This window comes from Mustela lutreola, chromosome 6 (assembly GCF_030435805.1).
Source record: "Mustela lutreola isolate mMusLut2 chromosome 6, mMusLut2.pri, whole genome shotgun sequence".
Lineage (NCBI taxonomy): Eukaryota > Metazoa > Chordata > Mammalia > Carnivora > Mustelidae > Mustela > Mustela lutreola.
The window spans coordinates 21,991,045-22,009,909 of NC_081295.1; the positions used below are offsets into that span (position 1 = coordinate 21,991,045).

Below are 18,865 nucleotides of genomic sequence, written 5' to 3' on the forward strand. Positions count from 1 at the left end.
TTATGCATTTCCCTTTATTGTCTGATAATACGTCATCTTCTTATTTTCTCTTTTACCTTCCCTTCTCTTGACTCAGGAAAACTGCTCTTCTACAATCATTTTACATAATTCTTTATAGCAACTGTGATATTGTATCACTTGTTGCACATGGTTTTTACTAACATTTTAATCCTCCCTGCCTAGTAAAATGCAGCGTAATCAGTGCCTGTTCAATAAGTATTTGTTAAATTGAAAAAAAAAAGAAAGAGTCAAATCCATTGAGAAAGAGGATGAAGGTTGACTAAAGATCATTGAATTTGGCAATTACATCACATGAAACCTTTGCCAGAGCGATTCTGGTAATTGGGTAGAAAATGGAAAAGCAGTCGTAAGAGACAGAACTATAACTAAGGATTTAGAAAAACAAGACAGTAATCATTTCTACTCTCTCAAGACATTTGGCAATAAAGAAAAGAAGATATGGGGTGCCAGATTGAAGAATTTTTGAGGTAAAATTAAGTTTGTTTTTTCCCTCCTTAAGGAAAGACTAAGCCAAGATTTAGTCAATTATAAGCTACAGGATAAGAGAAAGTAGGGAGAAACCCAGGAAAAAAGCCAGCACAGTTGGAAGGTTATCCTCTGAGAAGAGGCGAGTCCTCTCTGAGATGAAACACAGAGGACAAAGACAAGGATAGATGTTCGGAGTTGGTGGGAGATGTTAGAACTCATTACTGATGTTATTTTCTTTGTGTAGTTGGGGGCACAGGCCTCTTCACAAAACAAGTGTTGCAACTTCAAATTCATTTATACATTTAACAAATATCGACTGGGTGCCTACTGTGTGTCAGGCATTGTTCTAGGCCCACAGAAACAGATATCACTCCCCGTCCTTGTGGAGCTTATATTCTTGTGGGGGAGACATACAATAAACAATATACCAAGTGAATTATATAGTTTGCTAGAAGAGGGTACGCACTATGAAAAATAGTGCTTAACGACTTTACTGTCATCTCATATTGTCTCATATAATTCCTATAGCACTTCTATGAAATAAGCACTAGCAACATTAAGTCACTGACCCCAAGAAGCTAACAGAATAAATGAGAAGGGGAAAAAATTTCAAGTAACCACAAAGAACGATGTTAAAGACACCCCAATTAACAACAAACCAAAAAATCACTGACAGACTCTGAGTCAGAGTTCTTCACTGCAAACAGGCGAAAAACCCTTACAGACCAATTAAATAGCACGGAATCCTTTTGCGTATCTCATCTTTTCTCTTGGAATTGCCAAGAAGGGTAGAGACTCAGTTTGGGAAAATAGGGTGGGTATACAGAAGGAATCCCAACCAAAAATCAAGCACGTCACAGAAGCAGTCTGCTGAGGACGAGAGTTCACCATTCCTGAACATCATCACTAAACCACTGTGGCTGTCACTGGATGCTGTTGAGACTACTGGCCTAATTGGGAAACTAGACGTTGGCCACCACTGCCACTCAACATATTCTCTTTTCTTGCTTCTTTGTGGATTGGTTTTAGATTAGAATTTAGGTGCGTGCCTTTATCTGCTCAGCCTAAGTTACTGTCCTGAGCCTTAGCTGAAAGGGAGCTGGGGGAATGAGAATCTGGGCTTTTCACCACTGAAGGCTGGGGGCAGCAAGGGCTGTTCCTCACATTAAGACTCTTAGGAAGGGGATTCAGATGCGAGACCATCTAAAATATGATCCGTGTACAGTTAACCCCTGCACAACATGGGTTTGAATTTGTAGGCAGATTTTTTTCAATAAATACGGTACGGTACTATAAATGTATTTTCTTTTATGGTTTTCTTAGTAACATTTTCTTTTCTCTAGCTTCCTTTAGGTAAGAATACAGTATATAATACACATGACAAAGTATGTTTTAATTGACTATTCATGTTATCAGTAAGGCTTCTGTCACCAGTAGGCAATTTGTAGTTAGGTTTTTGAGTAGTCAAAAGTGATACTCGGGGAGGAGGGGGGGAAGGGAGAGGGTTGCTGTCTCTAACCTCTCATTGTTCGAGGGTGAACTGTTTACTACCCTAGAATGCACACTAGAATCTCCAACGATTAGAGACAGTATCTGCGGAATGTTGAGTAGAAAAATTCTAGGATCATAAAATTAAAATGTCATATACAAATGGCTTCAACTGCATAAAAATTAAATTAAATGCATTTCTCAATATTCAATTCTAGAGTAAACTGCTTAAACTAACAAGGCTTAGCCACATTCAGACCTCCCCAGTAGATTTCACAGAATATGTTTGCTAGAACCACTTTAAAATGTGGTTTATCAGATCTTTCCGATTAGGAGTATTTTGAATTTGAATTATTTTGAACAGAGAGCCATGAGATACCAAATTTTAAGGGCAAAGTATAATTTAAAAAGAATTACTCTTATATACACATCAGTGGCAACTAATAAAAAATATATATAGGTCCCAGTCTCTGGTTCCTGCTAAAATTGTAGAACAAATTGAACAACCCTCCAGAAAATGAAGAGTTTTTAATTAATTATACATTTAATTAGAAAAACTTGGACAATATCACAACCTTGTTTTAATACCCAAGAGGAGTTTAATAATAATTAAGCATGCAATTGAAATTACCACAGAATTACAGAGGACTTCCATTCAGTTTTAATTATCCAAAAAATTAAAGTGCAGTGAGTGAAGGGTACCCTATGGGTCAAATAAGTTTGAACGGGTTATCTTCTGTTGAATCAAACTAATTTGCGGATAATGAGATAATATTTACTTTTGAGACCTTTTCCCATGTTTTACTCATGTACATGATAGATGGAAAAGCACTCTGTAAACTAAAAGCAGAAAAAAATATTAATCATTATGAGGTATTAATTTATAGTCCCCCCCCCAAGAAAGTAGAAATGAATAAACTTCCTACAATGGACATTTACATGGATGAGATAAAAGAAGAGAAATTCACATAAAGATATCCTTTGGGTTTGGCCCTTAATAAATGCAGAGGAAAAAAGTGATCTAGTTGAAGTTCATAAGTATAAGAAAGATCACCCATAAAGAAATTAGAGGCCGAATTCTCATTTTACTCAAGTTGGCTATGTTAAAGCAGGGAATGCATGTGGGAAAAGTAACATTCATGGACTACAATGAGAGACAGCCAGGCCTGCTTTTACTTTTTTAACTTTAAAGTCAATCAACAAGCAACTCTTGCAACCCAATAGGGTTCATTACATGATTCCAAAGTGCCAAATCTGACAGTGTTGCATTAAAATACATTTTTAACCAGAAAATAACTGTTCTCATACACTGGAGTAAACAAATATGTTTGATTGGAGTCCTAGCAGAAAAGAAGTGAGAACAGGACTAAAATTATACATGAAGAGATAAGAACTGAGAACTTTCCAGAAACACTGAAGATCCACACACTCCAAAGCCATCAATTCCCAATTAAAGAAACCCCACAGATTCTGAGCAGGACAAACAAAAAGAAATCCACATCAGGGTATCCCGTAATGAACGTGAAGACTGAAACCACACCCCCCACAAAGGGGGCAGAGGCTAAGCGTCTTAAAAGCAGTCTGAAGAAAAAAGAAAAATATTTTAAATATGCTGAGAGAAAAAACTGCCCGTTAAGTAAACTAAACCTGGTGAAAAGATCGTCAAAGAGGGTTAAATAAAATCATTTTAAAACAAACTGAGGGAGCATGTAGTTGATGGCTCAGTCAGCTGAGAGGCCAAATCTAGATTTCAGCTCAGGTCGGGGTCATGGGATCCAGCTCCTGTGGGGCTCTATGCTCAGTGGGGAGTCTGCTTGGGATTCTTTCACTCTACCCTCCGCCCACCCTGCCTCGCTCAATCACTCTCTCTCTAATAAATTATAACTCTTAACAACAACAACAAAAAAAGACAAACTAAAACTACAAGCATTTGCCACCAGTTAGCCCTCACAAGAGGACATGAAGTATGTATGCACTGTAAGGAGAAAAAAGCAATCTCTTGCATACAAGATGCAAGAATCAGCTTGGCTTATGGTCATCTTCTGAAGTTTAAATATATGTGAAAAATACAGGATGCTAATAGCTAAAGCAGGGGTAGGGCAATTTTAATAAAACTGAAATATTCTAAGGCTTTTGTACTGTTCAGTAAGAGACAAAGTACTGATTAATTCAGGTTTTAATGTCTACAGGTAACCACCGGAAGAGCAGAAACTGAGGGCATAATTTACAAATCAGCACTGGAAAAGGATGGAATGATAAAAAAAAAAAAATCAATCCAAGCATGGATGCCTAGCATACTAACTTCCTGTGAAGTCTGTCTTCTTTCCCATTACCTGTATTTAAGACTATACTTAAAAAAAAATATTGCTATGGCTGCACCTCACAAGTTCTGATTAGTATGATTTTCCTTATTGCTCTGTTCAAAGTATTTTCCCTTATCATTATTTTTTTATTTTGGCCCCTGGGTTATTGAGAAGTACAATTTCATAATTTTCAAATACGGGAATTTTACAGTTAACTGGTTAGCTTAGAAGCATCATGGTCAGAGAATGCGATAACATGATTTAAAATTTATTGAGGCTTGGGGCACCTGGGTGGCTCAGTCGGTTAAGCTTCTGCCTTCAGCTCAGGTCGTGATCATGGGGTCCTGGTGATCAAGCCCTGAATGGGGCCTCTCTGCTCAGCAGAGACCCTGCTTCTCCCTCTCCCTCTGCTGCTCTCCCTGCTTGTGTTTGCACTTTCCTCTCTGTCAAATGAATAAATGAGATCTTTAAAAAAAATTATTGAGACTTATTTTATGATTTAGAGGGGTTGCCAAACTAGTTTATGGGGAAAATCTAGCCTACAGTCTGTTTTTGTACCAACAAGCTAAATATGGCATTTATTTTAAAGGCTTGTTCAAAAAAGACAAATAGAAGGTATGACACAAAGACTGTATATGGCCAGCACGGCCTCAAATCTTATTTGGCCTTTTACTGAAGTTCACCAGTGCCTGGCCTAGTGTATAGTCAGCTTTTAAAAAACGCTTTATTAGTGCTTGAGAAAAATATTCTGCTTTGAGTGCAAGTTCTTCATACCCTTTACATAGTTTGTTAATTTTGTTGTTCAAATTCACCATTTAATAATTTTTCTTTTTTGCTTGTTCTATCAATTATCGAAAGGAATAGTAAAATCTCTGCTGTGATGGTAGATTTGTCGGTTTTTTGTTGTAGTTCTATCAATATTTACTTGAATATTTTCAGGTTACATTATTAGATGCACATGAATTTAAAACTGCCATATACCTCTTTGTGAAATGAACCTGTATCATTATGAAGTCTACTTTATTGATCTTAATACAACCAATGGCACTTATTTTTGTTGTTGTTGTTCAGTACTTGCTGGATATATTCTTTTTCCACCTTCTTACTTTTGATCATTCTGGAAAACTTAGCAAGCATGGCAAGAAAAAAAAATGAAAGAAATAGAGTCAAAGAAAGATATTGTCATACTTGCAGCAGATATAACTATGTAAGTAGTGAGACCAGTTAAATTAATAAGTAGAAAAAATAATGCTATTTATTAATATATTAGCATAAAAATAAGACACACTTAGAAATACTGGCAGCAAAACTGCAAGATATTGATGGAGAAAATTAAACACTTCGGAAGAAATTAAAAATCTAAAGAAAACCTAAAGAAATGAATAGATACAATATTGTCTCCGAATTGATCTGTGGTTCACTATAATCAAACAAAATCCCACCTGGATGTTAGTAAAACTCCACAAGTCAATTCTGAACTGTATATAGAATTACAGGGGATAAGAATAGCTGCAACATTCTTGACTAACAACAACAATAAGGGGTGAGGGAAAAAGTCCTACCAAAAGATCAAGCTATAATATTAAAAATGTTCACACCATGGGGCACCTGGGTGGCTCAGTGAGTTAAGCCTCTGCCTTCAGCTCAGGTCATGACCTCAGGGTCCTGGGATTGAGCCCTGCATCGGGCTCTCTGCTCAGTGGGGAGCCTGCTTCCTCCTCTCTCTCTCTCTCTGCCTGCCTCTCTGCCTACTTGTGATCTCTCTCTGTCAAATAAATAAATAAAATCTTAAAAAAAAATAAAAATGGTTGGTTAACAGACTTCACAGACTGAAGTTGAAGGCATGAGAGAATATGAGGAGTGAAAGGGGGACTAAGGGCAGAGTCAAAGGAAACATACAAGGGAGCACAGAAGAGCAGGGTTTCGGAAAACTGAGCATGGCTCTACGGAAGCCACGGGAGAGAAAGTTTCAAGAAACAAGACCTATTTAATAGTGTCACTTGATACAGATATTCAAGTCAGATGGCAGAACCTGACAAGTTCTCAACATTTCTCAGGGAGAGTAAGTAGTTTCCTAAGAGGCTAGATTGCACTTGGTTGAGAAAATGAGATGAACTGAGAGCTCTAAAAAGCTAAGCTGTGCAAAGAATGACAACTCGGGAGGCTGCTGGAGTGGGTGAAACAAGTTTGGAGAGTTTATTTTGTCATAAAGATAGGAGGATCCTAAGCATTCTTTCATACCATTCTATTAATAACAAGTAAAATTCATAAAAACTTGTGGAAGACTTGCCTTGGGAACATTTCTTTTTGTCTGATTTTTCTTTTATTGAAAAAAAATTTATTGTATTCGCATATAATGTTCTATTAGTTTCAGGTATACAACATACTGATTTGACAATTCTATAGGAAACATCTTAAGTACAAAGTAATTTTTGCATACTGCCTCCCATCACCCTATCTTGAACTTCTGATCACCCCCATTAGGCTCTACTGGGCGTACACTACCAATTGGTAGATGCTTTCCTCTGGCTCTAGACACACCAGCCTTTCCTCAGATCTTCAAACCCACTAGGCTCTTTGTCATCTCCAAGCTTGCTATCTTCTTTGGAAACTCTTGCCTTGTCTTGCACATGGCTGGTTTCTCCTCCTCCTTCAAAGCTACTCTTTCAGAAAGGACTTCCCTGACCAATCTATGGAAGTCATAATCCTATCTTCTTCCCTATCACAGAACTCTTATTTTTTCCTTCATACTATTTAATTCAATCTGTAACCACTTTATTTGCTCACATTTTATGGGCTGCCTCTTCCACTAGCATGTATGCAAAGATGTCTGGCTTGTGGACCTCTGCATCTTCAGCCCCTAGGATAGTTCCTGGCAAATAACATGTCTTCGGTAAATATTTGTTAAATGATCCATACAACCAATGTCTCCTTCTATCACTTTCCTCAACTGGGATCAAGCACACTGTTTCTTAAACCTAAGGGCTTTTGTCACTCTTTGACACATACAATCACGAGGGTTAAACTAACTAGCATTTACTGTACTTTCATTAGATACTAGGTTCTGTACTATAACCTACATCTGTATCAGTTCACTTAAGTTTTACATAACCCTCTCGTATAGATAGTACTTCTAAAATGATCTCCACTGTACAGGCGATGAAACAGAGAAGGTTGTTAAGTTCACAGAGGTGGTCGAGCATCAGAATTGAGTTCTGACTTCAGAAACAGAACAAAGCCGGGCCATTACTCACTTCAAGTGAGGATACACACTCTAGTTTGGGAAGTTCTAATTGAAACCTGCTCTACCCGGGCACATCCCAATCACAATAAATTCAAATTTCACAACCCGACTCCCCTTCCCCACTTGCTTGCTGGCGGAAGGCGAGAGCGGGGAGCCGGGGAGAGCTGTCCCGAACTTCCAAGTCCCGGCTTCTCCCGAGGAAGACGCATGTAGGAAGAAGAGATCCGAGCGTCAGCAACTTAAGTCCCCTCACCGAGGAAGAGGGAACCCGGGGGCTAATGAGAGACTGCCGGATTTTGGAGTAGAAGCAGACAAGTCCCGCACTGCATCAGTGACCAAAGAGCTTACCTTAACTGCCACCTCCGGAGCGGAGTCCACCGCCACTGCCAGAGAGGGTTTGGTCGAAGCTGATTTCGTCAAGTGCATGAGGGAGTCGGCGGCTGGCAGCGAACACTGACCACCCTCACTGTCCGAGTCCGATTCCGACCCTGAACCCGAACCATAGGACGCAGCCAGAGCTGCAATCGCAGCCGACATGACGGCACCAGATCCTCTGCGGAGACCAGGCCCGGGCGGAAGGAGCGGCTTCCAGGTCCTGACAGATGACCATAACACACAGTATTTACTTCCTTGGTAAGAATTCACTTACGGAATTTTAAAGTGTACACTAATTAGCACTTGAATACGTAGAAGAGAACCGAGAATATGAAAGCATTGATCTAGGGAAAGAGAATTATAATACCTTTTTAACTTTCAGGACCTTTGTGGACTGATTAAAGACTACGAGTTCCGAAATACTTTGAGGCCGTAAAGTCCCACACTCCCGGCGTGCAGCGCGGCGGGAAGTTGGAGAGGTACAATGGGAAATGTAGTTTGGAGCGAGGGGCGGGGCGGAGTGGGCAGGCCTCTCTTTGACCCCTCCCCTGAATGGATGGTTCATTCAATTGGCTATCATCTTCCCTCACTCCCCGGCCAAGCACTGTTCTCTCCGTCCCCTTCCCCCAAATTGAGGATTGGGCAATACCAAACAGCCTCAGGAAATGGGGGGGAAGCCGTATTCATTCCCTCTGTTGGGTGGGTGGGCGGAGGCTGAGTTTTCCACCACGGCTGCACCTGGGCACTGGGACCTGAAGAGGAAAGCCAGAATCTTAAGCTGGAAGACCCTGAGTTGTGGAGAATAGCTCCTGTTGGGAAGAATGGGAGATTAGGTGGCGAGGGTCAGCGGTCCCCCCTCCTTCAGGCGCGGATCCCGGCGCCCGGTTGTGGAGCGTCGCGCGCGGGGAGGGGGCGGGCGGGGGGCGGCGGCGGCGGCGGCTCTCGGTGTTGTTCGCTCGCGCGTCGAGCACACGGTGGGTCCGGCGACCGGCGGGCGCCGCAGGCGGCGTTCCCAGTAGTCCGGTGCCTCGGCCGCTGCCCAGAGACGATTCCACGCCGGAGCCTGTCGCTCCTGGAGGCTCTAGGTGGAGTCCCGGGAGCTGAGGGGGGACTGGCGGCCGCCACCGAAGCATGAAGACGGGGTAAGGCAAGACCCCCATGATTTCACGGTGAGCGCGAATCTCTCAGGAATTGGTATTTGGTGCGGAGAGGGTGCTGGGAGAGGAACTCTTTCTCACCGGCCAGAACCGAGAGAGGTGTGTGTGGCGCTCTTGCCCGGCAAAGGTGACGGGGATGGGCGCGCCTCCCCCGCGACGGCCCCCACCCCCATTCGCGGGTTTCCGGAGCTCCGGCCGCCCACCCGCCAGCCGGGCTGGGCTGCCGAGGGGAGACGGCAGCCGGCCGGCCGGCGCGCCTGGGTCTCGGTTGCAGGGACCGCCCGAGGCTGCTCGAGGTGGGGGACACTGCGGGGCTCACCTGGAGGTGCCACCGTCTGAGCGCCCCTGCCCTGGCCGGGCACCCCCTTGCCTGCTCGCTCTGGGGGCGGCTGCAGCACCGGGTGGTAGAGAAGCCCCCGCTGGCGCTACGTGCGGGAGGCTCCGTAAAGCCGGCTGGTGCGTTTGCGTGTTTGCGCCGCGCGTCTTTATATTACAGACATAAAGGTAAAGCGAGTGCGGGGATCCCTTTCTTCCCCCCGAAGAGGGGGCGAGGCGGGGAGGTCGCTCGCCTCCGATGCGTGGTCATGGAGGAGTGCCTCGAGCAGAGTTAGGGAGCCGCTTACTCAGCTCCGATGTCGGCAGGACTCGCCCATTGTGCCACCCAGATAATTATTCAACTATGCAGCATCCATTGCACCTTTCCCATTTTTCTCTTCCCCTTGCTACAGCATGCCCCCTAGCTTCGGTACTCTGACGCCTTCTCTTGCATGCGCTTGGGTGCTGAACTGGAATAATGATGAAAAGAAAGCACCTCTGACCTGAACATTCACAACCTGTTTTACAGCCGATTAATTAACTAATCTCTAGCTAGACTAGATACTTTAATGTGACTCAGTCTAATCCTGACCCTTTCTGTGTACGGTGCGCTTTGGATGAAAATTTAATTTTTTTCTTTGGTGTTAAGATTCACGTATGAAGTCTTATTTCTTGTGCGGTAATTGGTTTATTGGTTATTCAACCCATCTAATGGTCTTAAATGCAATATGTGTGATAGGTAACTTTCATCTAATTGTTGATAGTGCTATCTCGTCATTATAAATGCAGTCTGTCTTTGAACTCTCCGGCACAGCTTTTCCCATATGTTCTAAGTTTCTGTTAGCGAAGTATTTTTATTTATGGCGAATATTTGAATAAAGTACTTGATAGAAAATTTCTCAAGTTTTGGATAAAAAAAAAAGTTTTGCATTTTGTTATCTTTCGGTAATATTTTATTGCTATTCATAGCTTTCAGTTGAATGAAAGGCAGCATTTAATAAAGCATTTAAGGTGGGGTTTCAACTGCCATAATGAGCATTCGCAAATTTCTCTAAATTTTATTTTTCGTTCAGTTCTTTGCAATACCATGTATTTAATTACTTGTTGTGGATTTTTTTCTTATTTTTTTTTTCTAACTTCTCTCTCCAAGGATGGACAGGCTCCAGTTTTGCACGAACTACCTGAAAGATGGAATATTTTTTTGAAAACGGAACAAACAACTGTTGGTTACTTGATTTTTGTGTTAAAAACTGTTTACCTCTCCTTACCTAAAAATAAATGATTCACTGCCAAAAATAAGTGTTTCCTTTTTTTTTTTTTTTTTTTTCTTGTGAACCTCCCCTTTGGCTTTTCTCCTTTAAGCTTGTTGCCATAACCCTCTTGATAAAACAGAATTGCACATAGGCATTGCAGAGGCAGTTGTTTTAAGGTACAGTAATTGTTTTACGGCGTTTGGAAGTGGCGCACTTATAACTTGATGGTGTAGAATCAGTGCTTGGTTAGGAAATGACCTTGCAATTTACAAAATGGACACCTCTGTGCCTTGGTTTCCTTATATGTAAGTGGAGACAGTACCCATTTATGTCATTGAGTAGTATGCATAAATTCAATAAAGATGTTTTCGTAATGCTTTTAAATTTTTAGATATTTTAACTGATGGATAATGAAAATATTTCAGGGTAAAATACAAGATAAAAACGTCATTAGAATATCACCTGGCGTGTTAGAATGGCTGATTTATATTGAATTTTGCCTTGGAGATACAGGGCTATAAATTGAAAAATGTTTCTCATCCATAAAGAGTTTTTAATGATTGCAAATTTAATAGGTATTGTAGTTAATACCTATATGTAGATATAACTATGGATATAGTTCATATTCATGAAAAAAGTTATATGACTTGATAATAAATAAGTAGAACCTTGAATTCAGTTTGTAAAAATAAAATTTTTTTCCTAAAAAACATTAAGGCTTTTTTCATTGAAAAATTTACAGATGACATGATCCGAAATACATTTACACCTTATATTTGTAAGGTGTGGTATGGAGTTTTGCTTAGGTTTATAAATAATTCCATATTCAGATGCAGTGTATTAATGTTGTATAATACTATATTACACTTTTTTTTTTCATTTTCAGAATAGTTTAAGGTATCCATTTCCAAGTGTTTGGTTTTCATTATCACAGAGATATATTATAGTAACTTTTGATCTCCTTATTGGAATATTATTAACTCAGTTAATTTTCATAGCAAAAGTTACTATTAAAATATATTATTAGAACTTTTACCAAAGCTGTATTTTTGGTTACTTTGTGGGGAAGCTTCATATAGATGATGAGTTTATTCAAACGTCTTTAAAATTACTAATGTGTAGTTTCTTTTTTTGAGAATGAATTTGATTAAATTTTTAATGTTTTCTCAAATGATCAACTTAAAATTCAGCTGTAATTTTCACTTGGGTAAATACAGTTAATTAAAGGTTTTTCTAAGATTCTTGAGGACAGAAACTACCCTGAATCTTACTGTCAAAAATCTAAAATGGCTAGCATAGTGTTTAGCCAATAGTAGGGCCTCATTTTTGTTGTTATGAGACAAATAGAATGAGTGAAGAATATCCATTTATTTAATGGATTGAATAGAAATTTTTAAAAACACATTTATCAATAAATTTTAAATCATGAAATACAGCTTTATTTCAGGAGAAAAGAGAAAAATGCTTTGGAGTTTCTTTGAACTTTATTTACCTGCTCAATTAGAATTCCTTTACTCTTATTTTTTGGAAGAGTACTAAATATCTGTATACAATAATGTGAGGGATTGTCAACCTTTCATTCATAAAATGATTAATTTTCTTACCTCTTCTAGGTCACTTCATGAAAATATGCATTAAAGGTTTTTTGTTGTTTTTCCTAAATTAGATAAGTATAGAAATGTTTTGGTTCTTTTTTGCTTACTTCAGTTTTCCAGTGAAATATTATTAAAATGATGTATGTTAATTATCTCCTGTGAGAAATGTGCCTGAATACCAAGTTTTAAAAATAAGTGACCCTGAGGTAGAGCTTTTTATGAAGTGAAGAATCTTTGAATTTTTAATTTATCACATTCAGTTTATAATTTTGAGTCTTTGTGTATTGCTGTTTCCTAATTTAGCATTTTTAGATCTTTATTTTAATTTAGATCTTTATTTTAAAATTTGTAAATAGTTTGGAATTGGGAACTTCCTCAAAAACAATATTCTTGGTGGTTAGATTCGCAGGCAGCCCACCAAATTTAACCCATAATATACCTAAATTATAAGATTTATAATATTAGAGAATTATATTACTAATAATTAGGATAAATATATTGAAAATAACTACAGTTGTGTACAACACTTTTTCTTTCAGAAAATCCATTCAGAATTTTCTTTGAAATTCTAAGAATACATTTCTATTGTGTTAGACATGACAACATTATTAGGAACTTGTTCTCTAATACCCAGTGGATGTGAAGAGGAGGATCTTCCTCAGTTCAGTGAGCCTTCCATTATATGGGGCAAGAGGTGAGAGAATGAGAGAAATTGGAAGGAGCTAGGGTCTTCTGTGTGATGTTTGATAAGTCATAAGATTCCACTAAGAGCTAAAGACTTTTCAGGGTCTTTGGTTTTCTGGATTATAAAATGAAAAAGTTGAAGTAGATAATCTCTGAGGTTCCTTTTAGTTACAAATAAAATTCAGAGGCATTTCAATGCTCAGTGTAACCACTTGTTTATGAGAGCTGATTTTTCCTTTTTACTCTTACTGCCTCTGTACTTCGTCCTCTCGGGGAATTTCTTCTCTCTGGATCTACCCCTGAAAAGATTATAGTCTTAATCTTTTTCTCACATGCCTGTTCTTGGAAGCAAGACTTTTTAGGGTTTTTAAAGGAGTTTTTTATAATGTTGGTTGTTTTGTCTGCTTTTATTTTTATTCTTTTTTATTTTTTAACTCCTGGTTCCACCAAGAAACAAAGATTATTTGATTTGTTCTATTCTTTTGAGTTTTTTACTGATAGCTGTTAAATAAAGTCAAGGTAGATTTTATTTATACTTTGGAGGAAGATCATACCCAGTGAATCTTCAGAGAAATTTTTTTTATAAGGAAAAATATTGGAACTAGGGTTTTGGAATGGGTTTATGAAGGTAAAGTGATGAAATATGGCCTGAGAATAGAGTTGCCACATACTGTATGGGATATCCTGCATTTTTATTTGTTAAATCTGACCGTCTTGCATTGGGTGCTGTGGAGCTTTGGGCATGGCCGGAGGATGAGTGTGGTGGGGTTGGAGGCAGAGTGAGAAAGTATGTTCATGGATCCATTGAGAATAGAGACAGGTTTGTTTTTGTCTTAGTTGGTGGTTTTGTTTTGTTTTGCTTCATTTTTGTGTTTCTAGAACTGTTCTGTAGGTTAAATAGATATTTGAGTGGGTACTTAAATTACTACAGAATAGTAGGTAAGTAATTCCCTTAGGTGGAAAGATCAGGATGCTGTGAGAAAAGGGGTTATGAAACATAGCTATGTTAGTCATACACATTGGAGTATTTTGCAGATTTTTAATTAACTTCTTATTTGGAGGTTAATAATATTACAAAAAACAAAAAATGTTTTCCTAAGTAGATAAAAAATAACATTGCATGCTTGCTATATATATAAGTCACTGTATACCTACCATTGTATTTGTTACTTTATTTCATTGGTATCATAATCCTATTAGAATTTAATGGAAGAAGAGGGTTAACTGAAATAAACATGTTGTTTATTGGCTCAACAGAAGCACAGGTTGTCTGGAAACCACTTTCTCTTTCCTTTCCTCAGTAAGTTAATGTGGAGCAACCATTTTAATAACTTGATAACAGTAATTCTGCTGCCTGCTACCCTTCCCCTCATCTGTAATTGGTCAGTCTAGTGGTGGTTACCACTTGTCCTAGGCTAAACCAATTATTCATTCAGCACATAATTATTGAAGGCCAGCTGGGTGCTAGAAGTATATAATGGAGAGCAAAATAGAGGTCTCAGTTCTCTTGGAGTTAACAGTATAGTAAGAGAGACAGATACTGAACAAATACATGAGTCTGTAATTAGAAATTGTGGTGAATGCTATAAAGAAAAAGAACAGGGAACTAAATTTACCTTGGGAGTCAGGGAAGGTGCTTTGAGGAAAAATTAGTGGAAGTTAGCTATGTGAAAAAGGAAGAGAATGCAAACAATACATATTCAACAGTTTTGAAGTGGGAAAGAGCTTGTTAGATTCCACTAAGAGCTAAGAAAAGGCCAAAGTAGATAAAACTCAACGATATAGTGAGCAAGAGGGATTGTGGCGTAATGTAATAAGGTTGTTAAAGGTAAACAGGGGTCAACCATGTAAGGCCCACATAAGTTACTTCAGTTAGGGTTGTGGATTTTATTGTAAGTGTATTGGGGAAAGCCAGGAAGGGTTTTTAATCAGGTTAACAACTGGACCAGATCCATCTTTTAAAAAGATCACTCTGGGAGATGAGTCACAGTTCTGCCCATTTCTGTAGTTTATAGGTGCAGTTCTATACACCTACACTAAGCCAGGAGGACACTCAGAGCTTTTCCTGAATTCTAAGTGCCCAGAGGGTTTTGCTCTAGTGAAACTGGAAGATACAAAACCCAGAAACTGTTAGTGGTGGTATTTCTTGTCATGTGAACTAGGTAAATGGGCATCTGGAAGAAAGAACAAGAGCAGATACAGTCCTGGCTATCCATAGTCACCTGTCCATGGTCCTGAGATTGGGTTCCAAGAGACACCCAAGTGTAATACCACTACTACTGCTATATTTTTGTAATAAGTTTTCTTTTTTTTTTTTTTTTTAAATAAACTAGTTGGAATTGTATTTCTGGTACTTAGCAGCCAACCAGCCAAGTCCTATCATAGATTAATTTGTATTCATAAAAATGATAAAAGTAAAATTGAACACAGATTTTAAAATCCCATTTTTTCTCTAACTGCCCCGTGCTGGTAAAGTACCACTTCTTAAACTACTGGTTCTAATGGAATTCTAAGGAGGTGGAGGTTGGGTGTGGTTAACATCTATTAGGTGATGTTGGCAGCAGTGCTTTATTTGGGGTATGTTTGACAATGCTAGAGCTTTCTGCCATTCTTTCCCCTTGAGTAACCGTTATTCAGGTCTGCTCTAATTAAAGTAAATGTTTCTATACTGACTAACTCATTTGAAAAGGAAAAAGAAAAGCTTGCATGTCAGTAGATTAACTTATTTGATTTCTCTACCAAAAATATGAACTTTCTCATTTTTTCAGATTATGCTACAAAAGTAAGTCTTTGTTTTCCACTTTTTAATAAGACTCTATTGTCTCACATGTGTCATATTTTTGGGGGGGCTGTGATAAATTTTGTAACATACATGTGCTAGAAATGATGTTAGAAAATTGTGGAAAGGTTAAGGAAAAAAGGAACAGGAGAAGCATTTTATATTTTAGTTGAGGATGAAGACTAGTACTTATTTATTCTAAAAACCAAATTAAAGCTTTGTGTGATACATCATAATGTCCGGCTAGAAATTTATCAATTTTGTTGATATTTAAAAAAATCATTTGGTTTCATTTGTTTTCTCTGTTGATTTCCTGTTTTTAATTTTGTTGATTTCTTTGCCAATGCTTGCTGTTTCTGTAGTTTGTTAAGATGGAACCCGAGATTATTGATTTTAGATCTTCTTTCCTACTGTATGCATTCAGGGCTATTAATTTCCCTCTAAGCACTACTTTTGATGGATTCCACACATTTTGATAAGTGGTATTTTTCATTTTCACTTATTTCAAAATATTTTTAAATCTCTCAAGTCTTCTTTGACCCATGTGTTATTTAGAAGTGTGGTGTTTAATCTCCAAATATTTTGGGATTTTCTGGCTATCTTTCTGCTGATGCATTCTATTTTAATTGTTTATAGTCTGAGATCATACATTATATGATATATGTATTCTTTTAAATTTTGGAAGGTGTGTTTTATGGCCCAGAATGTGGTTTGGGTGAATGGTCTATATGAACTTGAGAAGAATGTGGTTTCTGCTGGTGTTGGGTGAAATACTGTATAAATGTCAATTAGATCCAGTTGATTGATGGTGTTGTTCAGTTCAACCCTATCCTTACTAATTTTCTGCCTGTTGGATCTGTCAGTTATTTATAGAGGGGTGTTGAAGTCTCTATAATCATGAATTCATCTATTTCTCCTTGCAGTTCTGTCAGATTTTGCCTCACATATTTTGGTTCTCTGTTGTTAAGTGTTTACACATTAAGGAATGTTATGTCCTCTGCTTCATGAATTTACCCGTTTAGATTATGTTATGCCCTTCTTTATCCCTGAAAAATCCTCCTGCTCAGAAGTCTGCTTTCTCTGAAATTAATATAGCTACTCCTGCTTTCTTTTGATTAGTCTTAGCATGTCTCTATCCATTTATTTTTCATCTATCTGTATCTTTATATTTAAAGTGGTATCTTGTAGGCAACACATAGTTGGGTTTTCTTCATCCACTCTGGAATTGTCTTTTAATTGGTGTATTTGAACCATTCATATCTAAAGTGGTTTTGATATAGTCAGATTAATATCAATCATTTTTGTAACTTTTCATTACAGTTTCTTTTTCTCTTTTTCAGCCTTCTCTGGTTTTATTTGTGCTTTTTATATGGTTCCTTGTTCTCTCCTCTCTTAGAGTACCAATTATACTTCTTTTTGGAATATTTTTAGTTATTGTCCTAGAGGTTGCCTGCCACTTCACAGGTATTGCAGATTTCTTATAATGGAGAATTCCCAATTTCTCTTTCCCATCTGTCGTAACAGTGCTGCCATTTATTTTGCTTATCCATATGCTATAATCAACTGGAATTTTGTGACTACTATCACTTTGAACCAACAATTATCTGTTAGATTCAGGAATAAAATATTTTTTAAATCTGTCCTTCATTTATTCTTCTGTGTAGCTCTTTATACAGATTGGAGTTGCTAACCTATATCATTTTCCTTTTCTCTAGAGAACATTTTTCTTGCAAAGCAGGTCTATTGGTGACAAATTTATTTTTTATTTGGCTGAGAAAGTATTTCTTTTCATTTTTGAGATAATTTCTCAATGACAAATTCTAGGTTGGTGGTTTTTTATTGAAATATTTTACTCCACTCTTGTTTGCATGGTTATGGATGAGAAGTCCAACATAATTCCTATCATTGTTCCTCTATAGATAAAGCATTTTTTTTTCCTGATTTCTTTCAATGTTTTTCTCTTTGGTTTTCTTCAGTTTGAATGTTATATACTTAGGTATAGACATTTTGGTGTTTCTCTTTGCTTGATATTTTCTGAGCTTTGTGGATTTATAGTTTGGCTTCTGTCATTAGTTTTGGAAAATTCTCAGGCATTATTACCTCCACCAGTGCTTCTCAGCTTTTCTTCCCCACACTATAGGTATGTCAGTAAGGCAAAGGTGGGCAGGAATTGGGTAGTTTTCGTTTCTCCAAGTTGGATAAGGCTCTGATGAAGTCTTTTTTCTTTGCTAGTGTGGAGAATTCTATGGACTTGTTTCGAAATGTTATTTTTTCCTTTCCCCCAGTGAAGCAGAAGGGGATTTTTCTTTGACTTTAACTAGAGAAACTTGTGGGGCATAAAACCTTGGAAAGTGTTATCAGCGCCCCACCACCCCGCCCGCCCCACTAGACCTCCAGGAGTTTTAAAGTCTCAAACTAGTCCACAATCAGCTTCCAGCAACTTCTTCAAGTTACCATTTAAATGTTCATTTCAGTTCCTGACTTCTGTACCTTCTGCTTCTGTTGGCTAATCTGTATTCTCTGTATCATTCTTTCTAGTTTCTTGGGTGAGTGTCCTCTGGTCTCAGTATCTCAAGATCTAGGAAAAGTCCATTATTTTTCAAGTTGTTCAACTTTTATTTTGTTGTGAGTGAAGAGTAATGACTTCCAAGTGTTTTACATGTCAGAGGGGAACCTGGAAGTAACCAAATAGGAAAAAAAATGTGTAATATTCCACTGTATGAATATACCAAAATTTATTTCATTTGTCCCCCCCGTTAGATGCTTAGGTTGCTTCCTTTCTTTTATATGGCAAGCCATGCTCTAGTAATTCTCCTTGGATAAACTGCAATTTTTAGTTTAATGGATATTAAATTCAGTTATCTATATCTCCTCCTTTAATTACCCAGAGATTAATCAGGAATTGGCGTACCTAAACCAGAAGACTGGGTTTAATTCTTAGTCCTTTCTCTTAGTCCTTTATCTTGGATCATTTTACTTCTGATCATTTGTAAAATTTGTAAAATGTGTATGATAACCACCACATGGAAGAGCTATTGTAAGGATTAAAAATACCTTAGAAGGTGTTTGTGAACTATAAAGCACTATGTAAAAGTTAGGTAACTTAGGTATATTGAATTGTGATATAAACTATGAGGCTCAATTATAATCAAGCACCTTGGTAATTAACTAGCTTGAGACCAG

At 38.1% G+C, this 18,865-nt stretch overlaps 2 protein-coding genes across 8 annotated transcripts in view; one reads left to right on the forward strand and one right to left on the reverse strand.

The window, feature by feature from the left end:
• Nucleotides 1–8,115, reverse strand: part of CDC40 (cell division cycle 40) — a 49,967-nt gene extending 41,852 nt beyond the window's left edge. The window contains exon 1 of the mRNA XM_059176862.1: nucleotides 7,873–8,115. Within this exon, the coding sequence (XP_059032845.1) occupies nucleotides 7,873–8,061 (189 nt within the window). The 5' untranslated portion in view covers nucleotides 8,062–8,115. The remainder of the gene's footprint in view (nucleotides 1–7,872) is intronic.
• Nucleotides 8,116–8,594: 479 nt separating this feature from the next.
• The window catches only part of WASF1 (WASP family member 1), a 60,952-nt gene continuing 50,681 nt past the window's right edge, over nucleotides 8,595–18,865 (forward strand). Inside the window, exons 1-2 of one of the 7 annotated variants that reach the window (XM_059176864.1) lie at nucleotides 8,596–9,068; nucleotides 12,759–12,913. The gene's annotated coding sequence lies outside the window, so the exon portion shown is untranslated. Of the gene's footprint in view, nucleotides 9,069–9,108; nucleotides 9,156–12,758; nucleotides 12,914–18,865 lie in introns of those variants that run through there. The other 6 variants (XM_059176865.1, XM_059176870.1, XM_059176867.1 and 3 more) reach the window with 6 other exon arrangements.